The following is a 20,574-nucleotide window of genomic DNA, read 5'->3' on the forward strand; positions in this document are numbered from 1 at the left end:
CAATCATCAGGGATGGATAGTGTTGGGAGGGGGTGTGGAATAAAAGGAACTTTAGTTCAACAAAGTCATTGGTTCAACTCCTTTGGAAAATGCTCTGGACCTTTCTTTTTAAAAAAAAAATATATTTTTTTGCTTTTTGGCTCACACCGGTGATTCACAGGGGTTCCTCCTGGCTTTGCACTCAGGAATTACTCCTGGCGGTGCTTGGGGGACCATATGGGATGCTGGGCATCAAACCCAGGTTGGCCGCATACAAGGCAAATGTTCTCCCGCTGTACTATCACTCTAGCCCCCATGGACCTTTCTTGATAAGTAGAAAAGTTATACCATATGAGCCAGCAACTCCAATTTTAGGTATCTACTCAAATTATCAAAGACATTAACAAATAGATATATCCACCCCAGTACTTACTGCAGTGTTACTTATTATAGCTAAAATATATAATCGATTAAAGGTGATCAGATAAATAGAGTATTTAGAGTGAAGTATTGTGCAACTATTTAAAAAGATAGAGAGTTTGCCATTCACAAGGAAAAAAGGAACTTGAAGGATTCAGTCCAAAGCAAAATAAAAGAAGGAAAGAGAAATATCGTATGAATTATGTATAAAGTACAAATTTGATGAATAGACAAAACAGAATAAAAAGACAACAGTGGGCATTGATAATAGAACTAGGATTAAGGGGTGGGAGAGTGAGATAAATTATAGAATAACTTCTTTTTTTAAATAAATGATGGGGGGCTGGAGTGATAGCACAGCAGGTAGGGCATTTGCCTTGTACAGCCAACCTGGTTTCGATTCCCAGCATCCCATATAGTCCCCCGAGCACTCCAGGAGTAATTCCTGAGTGCATGAGCCAGGAGTAACCCCTGTGCATTGCCGGGTGTGACCCAAAAAGTTAAAGTTTCTGGTCTTCATTGAAATGTTTGTGTTCTGTTACCCTTTGCCCAAAAGTCCTGTTATTCTTGTGCTCTTGGGTGTCAGCGTTTGTTGACTCTTCTGAATTGAGTTGCTTGGCTCTTGCTGTGATGTGCTGCTTTCCGTGGTAGCCTACTTATCTGGGCGTTACAGCTTTAACTGCAGTTTAACTCTTAATCCTGCCAGACTGGGTCGACTTCAGGCGCAATCAGCCGGCGTCAGGGCCGCCTGCTGTGTGCGAGCCAGGACAGGAGATAGTATGGCTTCTCTTTGCCCATCTTTGACATTGCATTATTTCCATTTTTCTGTCACTGTCACTGTTCATCGATTTGCTCGAGTGGGCACCAGTAACGTCTACATTTTGAGACTTGTTGTTACTGTTTTTGGCATATTGAATTATTCACGGGTAGCTTTCCAGGCTCTGTTGTGCAGGAGAAATACTCTCGGTAGCTTGCTGGGCTCTCTGAGAGGGATGGAGGAATCAAACCTGGGTCGGCCACCTGCAAGGCAAACACCCTACCCGCTGTGCTGTTTTCTGTTTTTCTTTCACATGAAAATAGATTACTATTCTGCTCCAATCTGCACACTTGCCTTTGTTTTTGATCCACAGGAGATCAGGCAAGAGTTAAATGAAGGTCTTCTCAGTTAAATGAAGGTCTTCTTCTAGTAAAGAAATATTGATAAATTTGTGAATAGGGCAGATGGTAACTATTGTAGACTTTTCAGGTAATATGGTCACTGTCCCACTAATGTGGAGTAACTTTAGTAAGGTGAGAACTTAATTTTAAAAAGGGAAGGAAGTAGAATGGACAGCAGACATGGGCCAGTGACGACAAACCCTTCGACCTTGATAAAAATTGAGGTTATCAAGTTTCAAGGGAGGCAAGTTGGTGTGTGTTGGAAGGGGCTGGGTAAGAAGGGACCTACGAATGGGGTGTTGCAGTAACATTATATGTCTCAACACAAATATTAAAGCTATTCTAAACTATGATATCCTAATAATAATAATAATTTTTAGGAAAATAATCCCTTTTAGTTCTTCACTCTCCTCTGGTCCTAAACTTCAGGCTGGGGCAGAGGGACCAAATAAAAGCTGATCTCCATATTTTTTACATTTAATCTAAATTTTTTTTTTATGCTGAAGGTACGGATTATATGTTGTTTCATTGCTCTTAAGTCATCTGTATAGTTTTTGGAGAGATACTTGGAGAGGTTTGAGTTTAGGTGGCTGCTATTATTTTAGTGCAGGCAAGTATATTTCATTTGAATAACCTCACGAGGACATCTCTGGATCTCATATGTGCATAAACCAGTGCCTACTTTGTTCTGAAGACATCAGAAAAAGCTACTTAGAAGTTCTTCAACTTGAATGACTCATCAAACCTGAGCCTATATTTTTGTTTGTTAACTTCTGCAAAATTGGATAGGTAAATAAGGAATGACTAATATACAAAGCTTCAGCTGGGGGCATTTTTTAAGGATTTTGAAATAATATTTTTGCCAAAGTTAAAAATGCAGAGTCAGTTCTTTTGTCTGTTTAGTAATAAGAAAAATTAATTCTATTGCTAAATGTTTGAGAACATCTATTTGGTGCTATCTAGACTTGAAGCAGCTTAGATACTTTCTGTCATCCTGAGTTTAAAGGATTTCCTTGTTGGGCCAGAGCAGTTGCAAGGGAGCAGGGAGCTAACTCGGGTCTGGTTCCCAGCGCCACAGCTGCTGCCCAAGCCCCTCCAGGAAGGGTCCCTGACGGCCACCAGGTATGCCCCCTTCCCAGGTTTTCAAAAATAAATGATTTTTAACAGGTTGGCCAGATTATCAAATCTTTGCTACCAAACTGAAACCTCAAGTTATAGTTGATGTCACACTCTGGAAATATGCATGCAAGCAGATACATTAGGCTGGTAATTGTTTCTTATTTCCTGCAGATTCTTGTAGATACTGTTTGGGCCCTGTCCTACCTGACAGATGGAGGTAACGAGCAGATACAGATGGTTATTGATTCCGGAGTTGTGCCATTTCTTGTGCCCCTTCTGAGCCACCAGGAAGTGAAAGTTCAGGTAAGTGTTTACTAACTGTTCTTATGTGGAATTGTATTTGTAGGACCCAGGTTACCTGTCTAGCTTTTGTTCTGTGCACATGTCTTCTGTATTTCTCCTGCTATTTTACTGAATATGATTTTGTTGATTTTCAGCTTATTATCTCACCCTGATTCTTTTCTGGTTTCCAGCCCCTTGGTCCTGAGCCCTCAGACATGCCCCCTCAGCACTCTTCCCAGGACTCAGTGTCATGTCAGAATGAAATGTGTTTGGGGAAAGTCCTCTTGTTCTTCCTGTATATCCTTTCTGCTGGCAGCATAGTCTGATCTAGAAACTTCGATTTCTCCTTTCATTTGCCCCACATTACAAAATCTTGTCACTTGTACTCAGTCCTCAGATTTGTATTCCCTACAGCTGATTGAGGTCGAGACTCTTTTCTTGTGTCCAGATGGTTGCAGGTCCCTGCCTTGCACATCTCCGCTCTCCCCAGATCCTCCTCCCTCTTCTCTAGTCAGGCCTGCCCCAGGCTGTTCCGGGTACGAGGTGAGGCTGGATGGGGTCATTCACAGGGATGCTTGACCTACAGAATGTTGGGGAGGCCAGGCTGCACTTGGTGGTGCTGAGGGGGGTGGGCTAGGCATGAGGGGAGCTCATGGCGTCATGAGATGGGACGTAGGCCCCTGGAAATTGTCGTACCCTCTCTTCACTCTTACTAGTTGCCTGACCGAACTATTTCTCTCCATTTTTTTTTTAAAATAAAAACATGAACATATTTGCATAGATCTTTGTTTTTATTTAGTAGTGCTCAGGGGCTACTTCAGGGACATTACTGGGGGGTCAGGGAATGGGGAGCCCAGAACCGTGTCCTGCTGGGAATCCATCTTGGGCCTTCTTTTGCTCAGCATCACACTCACCATTTGTGCAATCTCCCCAGCTGACAAAAACAAATCTTAAGCTAATGGGCTATGTAAAACAGGACCATGCGTTGGATTGGATTCAGGGGACATAAAGGAACTCTACATGGACATAGTATTTCTCTCCATTTTTGCGTGCCCATTCCACTTCATTAAACTCTTGCTGTGATGCCAGTTTAGTGATTGTTAAGAATAGTTGTGAAATATGGGCCTTTACATGTTTTATTTTTAGTTTTAAAATATTTTTCTAGCAATTTCCACTCTTTTTCATATAGATTTTGGGTTTTTTTTTTTAATTTATTGTTAGTGAATCACCATGAGGTACAGTTACAGACTTACAAACTTTCGTGCTTGCATTTCAGTCATACAATGGCCGAGTGCCCAGCCCTCCACTAGTGCCCATTTTCCACCACCAATGGTCCCAGCATCCCTCCCCTCACCCTACCCCGCCTCTTTGGCAGGGCATTCCCTTTTGCTTTCTCTCCTTTTGGGTGTTGTGGTTTGCAGTAGAGGTATTAAGAGGCCATCATGTTCAGTCTATATCTCCCATCCTGAACGGGCCCTCCTAGCACCCTTTACTTGGTCCCTTCTCTGTCTGAGCTGCCTTTCCCCCAGCGTTCGAGACCGGCTTCTAAGCTGTGGAGTAATCCTCCTGGTACTTATCTCTACTGTTCTTGGGTGTTAGTCTCCCATTCTGTTACTTTATATTCCACAAATGAGTGCAGTCTTTTCTATGTCTATCCCTCTCTTTCTGACTCATTTCACTTAACATGATACTTTCCATGTTGATTCGCCTATATGCAAATTTCATGATTTCATCTTTTCTAATAGCTGCATAGTATTCCATTGTGTAGATGTACCAAAGTTTCTTTAACCAGCCATCAGTTTTCGGGCACTGGGGTTTTTTCCAGATCCTGGCTATTGAAAACAGTGCTGCAATGAACATATAAGTGCAGGTGTCATTTCTCCTATACTTTTTTGCATTTCTGGTATATATTCCCAGAAGTGGTATTGCTGGATCAAATGGAAGCTCGATTTCTAATTTTTTTGAGAAGCGTCCATACTGTTTTCCAAAAGGGCTGAACCAGTCAGCATTCCCACCAGCAATGAAGAAGAGTCCCTTTCTCCCCACATCCAAGGCAACACCAGTTGCTTTTGTTCTTTCGGGTGTGGGCCAGTCTCTGTGGTGTGAGATGATATGTTATTGTTGTTTTGATCTGCATCTCCTTGATGATTAGTGATGAGGAGCATTTTTCCATGTGTCTTTTGGCTATTCGAATTTCTTGTTTGAGAAAGTTTCTGTTCATTTCATTGCCCCATTTTCTGATGGGGTTGAATGTTTTCTTTTTGTGGAGTTCAATCAGTGCCTTGTAAATTCTTTTTTTTTTTTTTTTTTTGCTTTTTGAGTCACACCCAGCAATGCACAGGGGTTACTCCTGACTTTTCACTCAGGAATTACTCCTGGGGGTGCTTGGGAGACCATATGGGATGCCGGGGATCGAACCCAGGTCGGCTGCGTGCAAGGCAAACGCCCTACCCGCTGTGCTATCACTCCGGCCCCAATGCCTTGTAAATTCTTGATATCAACCCCATATCAGACGATTATTGGGTGAATATCCTTTCCCATTCTGTAGACTGTCTTTGTATTCTGGTCACTGTATCTTTTGAGGTGCAGAAGCTTCTCAGTTTTCGGTAGTCCCATTTGTTTATCTCTGTTTCCACTTGTGTGGCCAGTGGTGTGTCAGCTTTAAAGATACCGTTAGCTTCAATGTTGTGGAGGGTTTTGCCAACCTTGTCTTCAGTGTACTTGATGGATTCTGGTCTGATGTTGAGGTCTTTAATCCATTTTGATCTGATGTTTGTGCATGGTGTTAGGTAGAGATCTGAGCCCATATTTTTGCATGTAGCTGTCCAGTTTTGCCAGCACCATTTGTTAAAGAGACTTTCCTTGCTCCACTTCACATTTCTTGCTCCCTTATCAAAGGTTAGATGATCATATATTTGAGGGTGTGTGTCAGGATATTCAATCCTGTTCCATTGGTCTGCGACTCTGCCTTTGTTCCAGTACCATGCTGTTTTAATTATTACCACTTTGTAGTAGAGTTTGAGGTTGGGGAAGGTGATGCCTCCCATCTTCTTTTTCCCAAGAATTGCTTTAGCTATTCGTGGGGGCTTATTCATGCTCCATATGAATTTCAGGAGTGTTCACTCCATTTCTTTGAAGAATGTCATGGGTATCCTTATAGGGACCACGTTGAATTTGTACAGTGCTTTGGGGAGTATTGTCATTTTGATAATGTTAATTCTCCCAATCCATGAGCAGGGGATATCTTTCCATTTCCTCGTGTCCTCTATTATTTCTTGAAGTAGCGTTTTGTAGTTTTCTTTGTACAGGTCCTTTACCTCCTTAGTTAAACTGGTTCCAAGGTACTTGATTTTCTGAGGCATAATTGTGAAGGGGATTGCTTTTTTCATGTCACTTTCTTGTCTCTTATTTGCATATAGGAAAGCTATGGACTTTTGAGTATTGATTTTATAGCCTGCAACTTTACTATACAAGTCTGTTGTTTCTAGGAGTTTCTTGGTAGAGGTTTTAGGGTTCTCTAAATATAGTATCATATCATCTGCGAATAGTGAGAGCTTGATTTCTTCCTTTCCTATCTGAATGCCTTTAATATCTTTTTCTTGCCTAACCGCTATTGCAAGTGCTTCCAGTACTATATTGAACAGAATTGGTGAGAGTGGGCATCCTTGTCTTGTCCCTGATCTTAGAGGGAAGGCTCTTAGTTTTTTCCCATTGAGGATGTCGCTTGCCATAGGCTTGTGGTAGATGGCTTTGACTATATTGAGGAAAGTCCCTTCTATGCCCATTTTGGCGAAAGTTTTCATCATAAACAGGTGCTGGATCTTGTCAAATGCTTTCTCTGCATCTATTGATATGATTATATGGTTTTTATCTTTTCTTTTGTTGATATGATGGATTATGTTGATGGATTTTGTTTCTTATGGGACTATTAAAACCCAAAATTGGGGCTGGAGCAATAGCACAGTGGGTAGGGCATTTGCCTTGCACATGGCCGACCCGGGTTTGATTCTCAGCATCCTTTGTGGTCCCCCGAGACTGCCAGGAGTAATTCCTGAGTGCATGAGCCAGGAGTAACCCCTGTGCAACACCAAGTGTGACCCAAAAAGCAAAAAGAAAAAGGAAATAAAAAGACCCAAGATTTGCTTCTCCATTCTAATGTTTTATGTGAATAAATGACACTTTTCACCTCTTGCAGTTCTGTGTTTCTCTTGATTATGGAAACTATAGTTTTATTAATAACAAGTAATTTCATGGAAAACATTTTGTCTGCATGCAGACAGCAGCTCTTAGAGCAGTTGGCAACATTGTGACGGGCACGGACGAGCAGACCCAGGTTGTTCTCAACTGTGATGTCCTGTCGCACTTCCCAAACCTCTTATCACACCCGAAGGAGAAGATAAACAAGGTGAGACGTCACACACTCGGGGTTGTGTTACTTTCTCTATTCATCTTACTGTCAACCTCTCCCGTATTTCTGTTCCTACTTGTTTGATTGTGATGTTCTTCAGAATCAACAAAACTAGACTTAAGAAAAGGTTTATGATTTCCAGGAAACCCAGGTATATCTTAGAAACAAATAGATTATATTTAATCTCTCTAAGAATATAGATTATCTCAGAACTTCATCCCTTTTTCAGTTAATTATTCTATTTACACCAGTTTGTCTATGGTCATCTCGAAGCACAGCTGAGTTGCTCATACATTTGGGCTGTTTTGAGTAATGCTGCTGTGCGTATTGGCATACAAGCGTTTGCTTGAGTCTTTGCTTGGAATTCTTTTGGCTGTATATCTAGAAGTAGAATTGCTGGGTCATATGATAATTCTGTGTTGAGTTTTTTTGAGGAACTACCAAACTGCTTCCCATAACAGCAACAGCATTTCTCACCCCCATAAATGATCTCTGTTCTAATTCCTCTTTTATCATTTGTATTGTGGCCACTTGGTAGGTGTGATGTCTCATGAGTTTGATATGCATTTAATTTAATGCAGTTTTATTATGTTGAAATGCCACAATCTCCCAGGCTGGCAGAATCTGACACTTTCTTCTGTGTCCTACCTGTGTTTGTCTAATTGCTTGACTTATAATTTGACAGTTGGATTCTTAGGGGAAAGTATATTGTCAAAAGTAATGTGATAGCAACATTTGTTCAGATGAAGGCAAAGAAGCCCAGAGCCTTTCATATTCTGAGCCAGTTATTTTTTTTAAAGGTATAGTTCGACACGGTTTTTTATTGTTTCTTTTAATTAATATTTTTATTGAATCACCATGTGGAAAATTACAAAGCTTTCAGGCTTAAGTCTCAGTTTTACAATGTTCAAACAACCATCCCTTCACCAGTGCACATATTCCACCACCAAAAAAACCCCAATATACCTCCCTCCCACCCTTGCCTCCCCCCCCCCCCCCGTGTAACTGATAAATTTCACTTTACTTTCTCTTTACTTTGGTTACATTCAATATTTTAACAAAAAACTCACTATTATTGTTTGGCGTTTGCCCCCTAGAATCAGACCTGAAGAGATACGAGGTCTGATTATTGCGCTAATGTGGCCGTGCAGTTTTGGATTTCTGTATTTTAGTAACAAAGTTCAGAGAAATTTCTGGCAGAAATTGGATTATTGCAAGCTTGTACCTCTCTTTAGTGGTCCTCATAAGCTGGCGGTCACCACGCCCTTTCCCCCCCACACTTCTACCAGGTAAAGGCAAGAGAGAAAAACCTTTCCCCTCCTAAGCGGCTTGGGGCCGCGGCTTAGTTCACAGTCTAGAGACACTTCTGCAAGAAGCTGCCGGTACCAAAAGTAGTTTAGCTGGCCTCTGGAATCATGCTCGTGCAGCTGTGGAGAGGCCACACACGTGCAGCACCGGGGTCACATCTCAGCGAGGCCGGTACCACCCCCTTCCCGAGAGCACCCGCATGTCCCATTGCTGCAAGCTGATGCCTCTCATTAATGGTCCTCATAAGCTGGTGGTCACCACGCCCTTCTCCCCCCGCAACTGCCCCTCACCACAAGGAAAAGTCAAGAGAGAGAAAAACCTTTCCCCTCCTGGGCAGACATGGGGCCGCGGCTTAGTTCACAGTCTAGAGACATTTCTACAAGAAGCTGCCGGTACCAAAAGTAGTTTAGCTGCTGATCCAGTTATTTCTATTATAAAAAATGTAATCATATAGGTGATTTTTACAGCTAAATGTATCCCATAATTGGAAACAGCTGGAAAGTGAGGCAGCCAGACAGACGAGCAGAGAGAGACAAGTGTGGGCTTAGGGTCTGGCGATGTGCTTTAGGTGTCGTTTCATGGGAGAGAGGAAAGGTACCTGTGCTGCCTGCTCATCTGCAGCAGGCAGTCAGTTGCTTCAGGAATTTCTCACTGTGAGTATTTATGTTGTTTGCATCTTGGGATCATCATGTGACCCTGAGGTATAACTTACAGACTAGGATTTTTTCCCCTCAGCATTTTAGTTTGAAATTTTTCAGACCTACAAAAAACTTAAACATTACTTTAGTGATCATGTGACTATACATTCTGAAATACCCACCCACTAACTGTTAATGTCTTGGCACAACTGAATACTAAAATGAGTTTCTAATTCTTTATTTGGAGATGGCACATAATATGTACTTAACATTAAAATCAAAGCAAACGTGTTTATGTGTGACTTGTAAATTCTTCAAGGTTACAGTGTGTGTGTGTGTGTGTGTGTGTGTGTGTGTGTGTGTGTGTGTGTGTGTAGTTTTGCCTTTAACTAGTTAGATGCTTAATTACTAAAACTTCTTTCAGTGAGAGCTTTCAGAAAGAGCTAGTACATCAAAAATGTAAGCTCCATAAGTAAGGATCTTTTTGCCTGGTTAGATATACTCTTCTTAATGCAACTCAGAAGATTTCATTTATATATACCAACACATTAAAATGTGAATGTTGGGGCCAAAGGGATAGCACAGTGGGGAGGGTGTTTGCCTTGCACAAGGCTGATGCTAGTTCAATCCTTGGCATTCCATATGGTCCCCCGAGCACTGTCAGGAGTGATTTCCTGAATGCAGAGCTAGGACTAACCCCTGAGCATCACCCGGTGTGACCCCAAAACCCAAATAAATAAAATGTGAATGTTTATATTTTTAAGGATATAACTTTAAAGTAAAGGTATCTTCTATTTTGTTTAATATAGGAAGCAGTGTGGTTCCTTTCTAACATCACAGCAGGCAACCAGCAACAAGTTCAGGCTGTAATTGATGCTGGATTAATCCCAATGATTATTCATCAGCTTGCTAAGGTCAGTTAAGCAATGAGCTTATATTGTCTGTTAATATACCCAAGACTTTTTAAAGGAATTTATTTATTTTCTTTCTAACTTTCAGGGGGACTTTGGAACACAAAAAGAAGCTGCTTGGGCAATTAGCAACTTAACGATAAGTGGCAGAAAAGATCAAGTGAGTTCAGCAAATTTAACTAGCATGATTTTTAATACTGGAAAGTTTACAGCTCTCTTATTGTTAGAGTTGCTCATTGTTTATGAACCCATTAAAACAATGTGTTTTGTGTTCTTTTAGAGGAAAGGTAATTATGTAAGATCTTCTTTTTCTTGTCTAGGTTGAGTACCTTGTACAGCAGAATGTAATACCACCATTCTGTAATTTACTATCAGTGAAAGATTCTCAAGTTGTTCAGGTGGTTCTAGATGGTCTGAAAAATATTCTCATAATGGCCGGTGATGAAGCAAGCACAATAGCTGAAATAATAGAAGAGTGTGGAGGTAAGAGTAATTTGAAGAAAATTGGTGGAACTCCAGAACTCTGAAATCGTTTCTTTAAAGACAACTTACTAAAAAGAAAATTGTTACTCCCTCTATTAGCATCTTCAAGGAAATGTTCCAGAAAATTTTAGTGCACACTTTGCAAAAATTGATTGTGAATGTCATTCCATAAACTTCCTAGAGATTCTCTTGCTTTTTTACCTCTAAATAGTCTTGAAGTGCATCAGAGCAAATCAGATGCTCTGAGGACCATTATAGTAGAGTAACTTGTGAGTATTCAGCATTTTTCAAAGTGCTTAACAGTGAAACACTTTTTTCTTTCCCATGGTATGCTTTATATGTGATTTGACAGACTTTACTTTGTGGAATACTATTCAGTATTGTTGGAAAAGGTTAACAACTTTAGAGCATTTTAGAAATTTGATTACTGTTTTAAGATTCCATAGCTGCATTCTGTATGAGGACAGAGTCAGATACGGGGATGGCACTAGAATTTTGGTGTTGTAGACACACAGTTGGTGCTGCATTCCTCGATCTACGGAGTGTTATTTATCCACTGGTGGTCAGTTCATACAATTTCAATTGTAAAGAAGAAATTACTCTTAACAGTACTAAGGAATTCTGTTCATAATTATGTAGGTATAGATAGAGGCACAATTAAATAAAGTCCAGATCTTTGTGCTATTCAGTGATCATTCTGGTTTAAAGATATCTTGCTTTGGGGCTGAAGTGATAGCACAGCAGGTAGGGTGTTTGCCTTACACGGGGCCGACGACCCAGGTTCAATTCCCAGCATCCAATATGGTCCCCTGAGCACCACCAGGAGTAATTCCTGAGTGCAAAGCCATGAGTAATCCCTGAATATCGCTGGGTGTGACCCAAAAAGCAAAAAAAAAAAAAAAAAAGATATCTTGCTCCTTAAAATAGCTTAAGTAGCATTGTCTGATTTAGAAAAACTTAACCTAGAAATTTTGAGTTATAGATTATTATTCTTCAGCTTTCTATCACTATTGTTGCTACTGTATGTAAGAGTAATATTAGTGATTAGGAAATGTATTAACTGAATATTTTATGGTTTTATAAAGCACTTTGCATATTTTCATCCATTTTTCTGGTTTGTATAAAGAAAAATGCCACTGTTTCAAAATAACTTAGCTATAAAAAGATATTTCAAGGGAGCTGGAGAAATAGTGCTTCTGTTTTTAAGCACTAAAGAAATAATTCTTCTATTTCTAAGGGAGGGCTGGAGCGATAGCACAGCGAGTAGGGCATTTGCCTTGCATGTGGCCGACCAGGGTTCAATTCCTCCATCCCTCTCGGAGAGTCTGGCAAGCCTGCACACAGCAGAGCCTGACAAGCTACCCGTGGCGTATTCAATATACCAAAAACAGTAACAAGTCTCTCAGTGGAGATGTTACTGATGCCTGCTCGAGCAAATTGATGAGCAGCGGGATGACAGTGACAGTGATTTATAAGGGACTCAGCCATGACCTACCAGGGATGATCCCTAGTCACAGAGCCAAAAGTTAGCCCTGAGTACTTCTAGATGTGACCCAAAAAAATCACTGTAGCACTGTTGTCCATCGATTTGTTCCATCGATTTGCTCGAGCAGTCACCAGTAACATTTCCATTATGAGACTTGTTGTTACTGTTTTTGGCATATCAAATACGCCATGGGTAGCTTGCCAGGCTCTTCGAGAGGAACGGAGGAACCAAACCCAGGTCAACCACGTGCAAGGCAAATGCCCTACCCGCTGTGCTATGGCTCTACCCAAAAAACAAAACAAAAAAAAGATATTTCAAGAAAGACTGTCTTGGACTTAACTTTATAGACGTAGGCCTAGAGACGTATTCCATTCCTAATGCATGGAATAAGTACATTGAGAATATAAATAAAGGCACTCTGCAGTTAGTGTTCTGAAAAATTACTATTTCAAATTCACTGTGGCTCTAAGACATAAACACTCTGGTTTGTTTTTTCTTAATTGAATCACTGTGACATACACAGTTAGAAAGTTGTTCATGATTTACATTCTGCAATTTAAAGGAAATTATCTCAAATTTAAAGCTTTGGTTCATGCTAATTAATCATGACATTCCTGATATTTTTTTGTTATTTAAAAGTATTATAATAATAATAATAACAATAACTAAGGTAGAAATTACTCTTTCAAACAGGATGATTTGTGAAAGAGATCTAGGGAGTTGTTGGTTCTGCTTCTGTCACTAACTTCCCCCACAACCTGAAGTCAGTCCCTTCACTTCTCTGCCCCAGCTTCCTCAGATATTAGGTGGCGTGTTAGTGCCCTTTACACTGCCTGTCTCAGGGACCAGGGGCCTCAAAAGCCTCTAAAGAGGAAGAAATTAGTGGGGGTTGGTTCTCCAGACAGAGCAGCTCAAGTTCTTATCTGTTTGTTTTATTTTATTTTATGTATTTATTTTGCATTTGGGCCATACCCTCATTGCTCTGGGCCTACTCCTGGCTCTTAAATCAAGAATCACTCTTGGTGGGTCTCATGGGACCATATGGGATGCCGGGGATTGAACTTGGGTCGGCCATGTGCAAGGCAAGCACTATACCTCTGTACTATCACTCTGGCCCCTTATTTGTTTTTTAAACACCCTATCTGTGGGGAAAGGAGGAGTGTGTTCTGAGTTCTTAGGGTTCTCCATGATTAAATTGAGCAGGGTTCAGGTTTATAGCTGCTTAATTATTGCTGTTTCTTTCTATCAGGTTTGGAGAAAATTGAAGTTTTACAGCAACATGAAAATGAAGACATATATAAATTAGCGTTTGAAATCATAGATCAGTATTTCTCTGGTGATGATGTAAGTATAACAGTATGCTGTGTCTGCAGGTATATTAAAATCTGCATGGAATATTAGTTTAATAAAACTTCTTTTGGTGTTAATGTGACCAAAGTTTTTACAGTATAACAGCCATTAAGGTAGTACTTTTCCAGCTATTAAAAAAAAAAAATCCAGGCTTGCTCTTCAAGCCCGTGTTTTCCTTTGAACACATATCTTGCTCACTTGTCTCTGCTTGATATTTCAATTCTGGAGATGCCTGTGTTCTCTCTTGAACATGTTTCCCCTCTCTCGCTCTTCTCACATCTTTCTAAGCAAGTTTCATTCAATAAAACCTACCTGGCTTCACTAAAGGGGAAAAAATGCTAAATTAAATAACAAAATTATTGTTTTCCATCCAATTCTAAATACTGTAAAACTTTATTATAAGTTTTTTCAAAAGTGGTTGTTGGGGTGCCAGATAGTATAGTAAGTAGGGTGCTTGCCTTGTGAGCAGCCAGCCAGGTTGGATGCCTAGCACTCCAGATGGTCTCCCAAGCACTGCCAGGAGTGAGCCCTGAGCCTCACCCAAACAAAACATAAAGTTATTGTTGGATTTGTAATTTGTTATATGAGAGGACAAATCAAAAATGATTAATCGTAAAAGAAAAGCCATTATAGAAATGATGTGTGTTCAATAGGTCAAATCTTAACAGATTGATCTTACACAGGAAGCTAGAAAATTGGGCAGTTGTTAATGGTTGTTTGTACCGATTTACTTAATATTGTACAGTAGTTAAGATGGTCATTTCCAGTTCTCTCCTAAGAAGAAATAAAGGAATTGAATACGGGCTCTGCCTGAGAGCCCTTGCGCAGTCCTTGCTGGTGCACTGAGCACTTCTGGCCAGAGACTCGAGTTCCCAGAGCGTGGCCAAACAGCCATCGTGGCCCAGCCTCGCTGGACCTGAGCAGTGCCCATCACCCAGCCCTGAGCACCCCTGTGAAAAAGAGATCAACTCTGCACGCATCAATGCGTATTGACATGTAATAAGAGTCTTTCTCGTGCTTTCTTATAGATTGATGAAGATCCTAGCCTCATCCCTGAAGCTACACAAGGAGGTACTTACAATTTTGACCCAACAGCCAACCTTCAAACAAAAGAATTTAATTTTTAAGTTCAGTTGAGTGCAGCATCTTTCCCACATTCGATACGAAGCACCACCAGATGGCTACCAAATGACAAGAACAGCAACAAAAGGCTCCGAAACACACATGCCTCTTCGTTTCGATGCTTCTAAAGCAAGCCATGTCTCAGTCACTTTGCAGTTGCCAAAAGTCACTATCACATGGACTGTAAATGCATATGCATGATTTCCTGAACTGTTTTAGAATTCTCCTTAACGGTCTCAACCACCCTCTTTCCCCCTGTTCCCTGGTGCCACACGCTGACAGCAGTCTTCAGATGAGACTATTCCATAGTTGGTTGGCATGTCAGCTGCCCACCTGATACTCCTTTGGAAAATGGTGCGCTGTGGATCAAGACACTTTGGTATGAAGCATACACACATTGGAAGACTTTCTCAAGAGGTGCAGTCTGACCTGAGCCTCCGTCATTATTCTCCACAAACATATTTTCATATCCTTATGTGGAAGAATAGATTTTAAAAGTACAAGCCAAATGATTTTCATTGGTGGAACTATCACACAAAAAGTAAACTTTAAAAAAAAAGAAACTTGGTTATTAATTAAACAGATAAGTTTTTAAAAACTGTACTTCATCTACCAGTAATTGATGTGTTTATTATCTGCCTCAGAAGCCAGGGTCGGAGGAAGAACTTTAGCTATGGATGGTAATGCTTTCACCATTATACCTAATTTTTGAGAACAGCAAGCCCTATTTGACCACTCACTTCAGCCTGTGTGTTCCTGCTGTTTTAAAGTAATCAAATGCTGTGCATGGTATTTTACCTGAGCTGCAACCTGTTATGGACTTGAACTTCTGTTTAAGTTGAAAGCAAGAGTCCCTGACTATAAAGAAACAAACAAAAAGGTCTAAAATACCCATTGGTGATTTTTTTTTAAAAAATTTAAAAGATAAAAACGCGAAAATCTTGCTTTCAGCTTTCAGGAGTTAATATTTTTCGTTTTAAATTGATAATTGGATATGGTTGATTTATATTGGGTTTAAACTGTGGAGCTTTCATGTTTACTGTAATTTAGTCTTAAAATATTTTTTACTTAGTAACCAGTGCTTTTGATAATGTGGTTGGCAACAAACCAGCAACTATTTAGAAGTGTCATAAAACTTCATTCTTTGAGTATTGGGAAAGATATTCAGATCCGACTCTAAAAGCATATTCATACATTAAAAGATTCAGACAAGGATCTGTATAGAGGAATAATCTGCAGGTATTTAACATAAACCTGATTTGCAGTGATATTTTAGTAATTCTGCAAAATCTGGTGTTACTATGTAAAGTCATTGATTTTTGGTAAATTGTCTGATCCAGTTATTAATGAAAGAATATGAATTTGAAAATTTTCAAGCTGAATTTGTGCTGTCACGAAATAACTTTGTTGCTATTGTTTACTGGGTATAATTTCCCAATGCATTGATGTGAAAGGGATAAAAAAAATTTAAACTAATTTAGTTATCTGATGGGGGGGTGTATTTACTGTGAGGAAGATGAGACAGATGCCATCAGAGCTTTGTAAATCAGCTAGGGTGTTTTCACTGATCAGCAACACATAGCAGGTGTGCATTCATTACAAATATATGTATCTGCCAAGGTAGAGCCACTTTAAAGAGTGAGTTTTGTCTTGTATCTAAAGTGGATACAAGCGTATGTTTAAACTGCAAGATTTTTACTTGCTAGAGAATCTGTTTTAATATAGTGGTTTGGCCTCTGATTATTTATAGGTTTTATAAATTTTAGAATCAATTTCTCTTTAAGGTGGCTCAGATTTTTCAACTCTTGTGCACATAAAATTGAGTTGAAGTTCATTGTGCCTTTTTTTTTATCCAAGTTTTGAGTTACAGCTTCATATGGTAACTGCATCCTGTATCAGACACTGTAGTCTAAATTTCTCAAACTGTGTGGTGTTCACTCAAAGTAGGAGTAACAAAGTCAAAGTTACTAAGGTCACAACCTTCGGTGAAACCCTTCAAGTCCAAATCTCCTTGATATTGTGAATTGTACCCCTCCCAGTTTAGTTTCCTCTGGGTTCTCCACACTTACCGACAGTTACCTTTTACATTTTGCACACATTAAGATTAAATTGGGCCTCTTCTTATGTCGATTCCTATTTCCTCTTGTGTTTTAGGTGCAAATTAACATACGTAAACATTAGCATCAAGTAGTGCAGACTTATGTATGCATTTGCTTGATTCAATTTGTTGTGACCTTATCAGTTTGGAATTGGAACTGCACCATTTCGTAGATAAAGGAAACGAAGTATATCGCTGCACTTTTAAGTTTTCAAAACAGTGTTGGAAAAAATTGCATTGTTTTTATTTTTTTTAAACTCAGTTTAAAAAAGACTAAAACATTCTTTCAAAAGAGGCATCTAAATGTGTTCCTAATTTTGTATATGGGCTTAGGTTTTGTAACCAATAAAAAAAAAAGCTGCTATCAAATATGATAAAACATTGAAGAACTTATTTCTAAAAAAGTCCCTAATTTTGTTATGCGTAATTAAATGTGAATTTGGAATTACTTTGCTGGCATCAGCCATAGTGGCAGTCTATCAGCCATAGCTCTCATCATATTTTAATATTTCCATCCCACCTTGACACACCAGGATGACCAGTAACGATAACAGGTTGACAATCATTTTGTGACCAATAAGAAGAATCAAATTTTGTGTATTAATTCACAAACTAATAACAAACTGCTACCAGCCAGGCAACTTTGAACAGTAGGAGTTTTCAGTTGCCCGGTTCTAGTGGCTGGAAGTCTCTCAGGCTGGAGAGAAGGGGCCTCTGCTCCTCAGGGTTCCAGTTTCCTGGGGCTACCTTTGACCTGGAGCCACGTACCCCCAGCCTCTCTCTGCATCTCGGGTTTATAGATGTCAGCATGGAGAAAAGCCATCTGAGGAGAGTATGTGATGATGAGTTTTTTAAACAGATTTCAAAGATAAAACTTTACGTATGGTTTAACTCCTAAAAATAAGTAACCATCAAATATAGTTGAAGTAAACCTGGAAGTTTTAACCTCTTAGAGGCATTGGCTCTGAAATAAATCTTAGATTAATCCAGATGGCAAAGGAGCAGCCATACATTGAGTTTATAACCATTTTTATTTCAAACGCAACTTAAAATTATTTTTTAGTTTTTGGTCCTTGGGCCGACCACACCCAGAAGTGCTCAGAACTTACTCCTGGTTCTGTGCTCAGGGATCACTCCCCTGGCAATGGTTGGGAGTTCATAGCAATGCCAGGAATCTTAACAGGGTCAGATGCATTCAAGGCAAATTCCTTACCCCCTGTACTATCTCTCCATGCCTTACTTACTGGGGGGTTATGGGAAGAGGGGGCTGGGCCACACCTGGTAGTACTCAGGGCTTACTTCTGGCTCTGTGCTCAGGGATCACCCTGGCTGTGTTCCATGGACCATATCAGTATCAGGGATCAAACGGGCCAGCTGCATGCAAGGCAAACACTTTACCTGTGCTATCTCCCCGACACCTCAAATTATTTTTAAAGAAAATGTATAAGTAAATAAATAATGATTATACACTAAAATAATCTTGCTACAATTTCCTTCAGAAAGGTAGTTTATTCAAAGTGTTAATGCTTTAATTATTGCAAGTGAAACTCCATGAACATTATTAGTGTTCCTGCAATGATGAATATGACTCTTAATCCTAGTTAAACTGAAGAATATTAATTAAATCTGGAGAAAAGGAATATAATTTTTGCATATTAAGCTATGAATCTAAATGATATAATCCAAGGTGAGCTCTCTGTGTTGAACCCATCATTCATTTGTCTAAAGTTTTAAAGGAACTTTTCACATAAATGTACTTTATTATTTTTTGCAAAGGGTAGAAATTGGGATATGGAGTAACTACTAGTTGCCTTCTTTTTTTTTTTTTTTTTTTTGGTGGGGGGGGTTTGGGTCACACCTGGTGATGCACAGGGGTTACTCCTGGCGGTGCTCAGGGGACCATATGGGATGCTGGGAATCAAACCCAGCGGGTTTGCAAGGCAAACGCCCTACCTGCTGTGCTATCACTCCAGCCCAACTAGTTGCCTTCTTAAATTTGTCTTCTGCCTAAGAAAAAGGGAAAGCGTGTGAAATAATCATATCCATTGATTGTCCACAATCTTCTCAACACTGCCCTATAGCTGTTTGGTTGTGGGGTTTTTTCCCCCCTTAGGTATTCTTAGTTGAAATCATATATTCTCTGAGCTTGGGAATCTGAAGTTGGGCCAGAAAATCATATCCAAATTTGAAAAATGCTTATGAACTGTTGGAAGTGATCAGCCCTGGTAGGGCACTTAGAAATTTATTTTTAAATGATTTAGACCAAAGAAACTGGTTGAACCATGCTATTAAGTATGTTTTCAGTGTGGGGGATTTCTTCTACGTGTTCTTCCTTGCCCTGACTAGCATTACCATCCACTGCTTGAGTAAGTCTAATTTCTACTGGTCCTGATAAATGGGGCCCTGTGCCAAGTCACCTGTAAAGCTACAAGACAATCTTCTCAACACTGCCCTATAGCTGTTTGGTTGTGGGGTTTTTTTCCCCCCTTAGGTATTCTTAGTTGAAATCATATTTCAACAAAGACAAGCAAAGTACATCTTCACAAGGCAGGGCTTGTATGTGGTGGTGAGTAAAGGAGTTGTATGATAATAAGGAGTAAGAGAGACATTTTTAACTAAAATCATATTCTTGAGGCAAGCTGTTTTACGGAAACAGTCCTGCAGGAGTGAGAGAAGAGTTGGGGAAGCACGTGATCAGTTGTCATCCCGCTGAGCCTGTTCTGCTTTGTTAAATAACATCAGTTCTTACCAAGCTTTATCTTCCTCTTGAATAAAAACCAGTGCTCTTAGGTGACTCATTATCAGTGAACTTACTAGACTCAGGTTTTCTGTCATCCCCAAATAGAAGAGAGAAATCCAGCTGAACTGCCTGGGCATTTCAGCCTTCCTGCTTATCTGGTTATTCCTAGACCTGGTTCCAGTCAGCTTCAGGCATTCCCAGGACCCAGAGAATTCGAGTGTGATGTGACTCATCTCTAGATTAACAGTGAATGCGAATATTCCTTCATCTGGACCCAGTGCAATAAATATGTGGATATTTTACCAGCTTCCTAATTTCTGATCAAGTAACAGCCCCTTTAGCATTCTTTGACATCAACTTTTTTGATGTGTTTAAGCATTCATACTTTTCAAACCTAAATTTAAGAATTTGGGGGCCAAAAATTATAGCAGGCAAGTTACTGCCTTGCATCCAGCCAACCCAGGTTTAATCCCCCACATCCCCGGAGCACCATCAAGAGTAAATCCTGAGTGCAGAGCTCGGAATAAGCCCTGAGCACAGCTGGATGTGGCCCAAAAACCAAAATTTTTTTGATATGTTACCCAAAACTTTATCATCATAGTGTTAGATTCTGTGACATGTATGTGTCCTTTTGATGCCTTGCAATTCATCTGCAGTTTTGCATAAATAAGAATTTTGATTAAAACACCCTACCCCTTGCTAAGTACTGTGTTAGCCCACGGGGTTCTTGAGCAAACACACATGTAGTAATAGGAATAAAGGTAATGATATGACATCAAAAACACTATGCTTGCTATATAATAGAGGAAACTGACCTCATTACAAAGGTGATAATAGGTCTGCGCATGCTGTTAGGATGAGCCCTTTAGAAGTATTCAGTGAAGAAGAATCTTATCAAACCAAGAGCTGTGTTCTCAGAGTTCCACAGCTGATCATGGTGAAGGAAAAGCAGAAGTTTAATGGGCAAATCCTCTGGAAAAACTACCTAGCAAGAAAAACAGCACATATAAAGGTAAATGGGGAATTCAATGAAATAAATATTTAAATACAGTAATTTCTAACAATTCAATCC

At 39.9% G+C, this 20,574-nt stretch overlaps 1 protein-coding gene across 1 annotated transcript in view; it reads left to right on the forward strand.

The window, feature by feature from the left end:
* KPNA3 (karyopherin subunit alpha 3) overlaps positions 1 to 17,155 on the forward strand; it is an 83,600-nt gene extending 66,445 nt beyond the window's left edge. Inside the window, exons 11-17 of the mRNA XM_055142376.1 lie at positions 2,848 to 2,979; positions 7,235 to 7,363; positions 10,122 to 10,226; positions 10,312 to 10,383; positions 10,544 to 10,706; positions 13,442 to 13,536; positions 14,571 to 17,155. Of these exons, the coding sequence (XP_054998351.1) occupies positions 2,848 to 2,979; positions 7,235 to 7,363; positions 10,122 to 10,226; positions 10,312 to 10,383; positions 10,544 to 10,706; positions 13,442 to 13,536; positions 14,571 to 14,669 (795 nt within the window). The 3' untranslated portion in view covers positions 14,670 to 17,155. The remainder of the gene's footprint in view (positions 1 to 2,847; positions 2,980 to 7,234; positions 7,364 to 10,121; positions 10,227 to 10,311; positions 10,384 to 10,543; positions 10,707 to 13,441; positions 13,537 to 14,570) is intronic.
* The last annotated feature ends 3,419 nt before the right edge of the window (positions 17,156 to 20,574 follow it).

Source organism: Sorex araneus, chromosome 1 (assembly GCF_027595985.1).
Source record: "Sorex araneus isolate mSorAra2 chromosome 1, mSorAra2.pri, whole genome shotgun sequence".
Taxonomy (NCBI): Eukaryota; Metazoa; Chordata; class Mammalia; order Eulipotyphla; family Soricidae; genus Sorex; species Sorex araneus.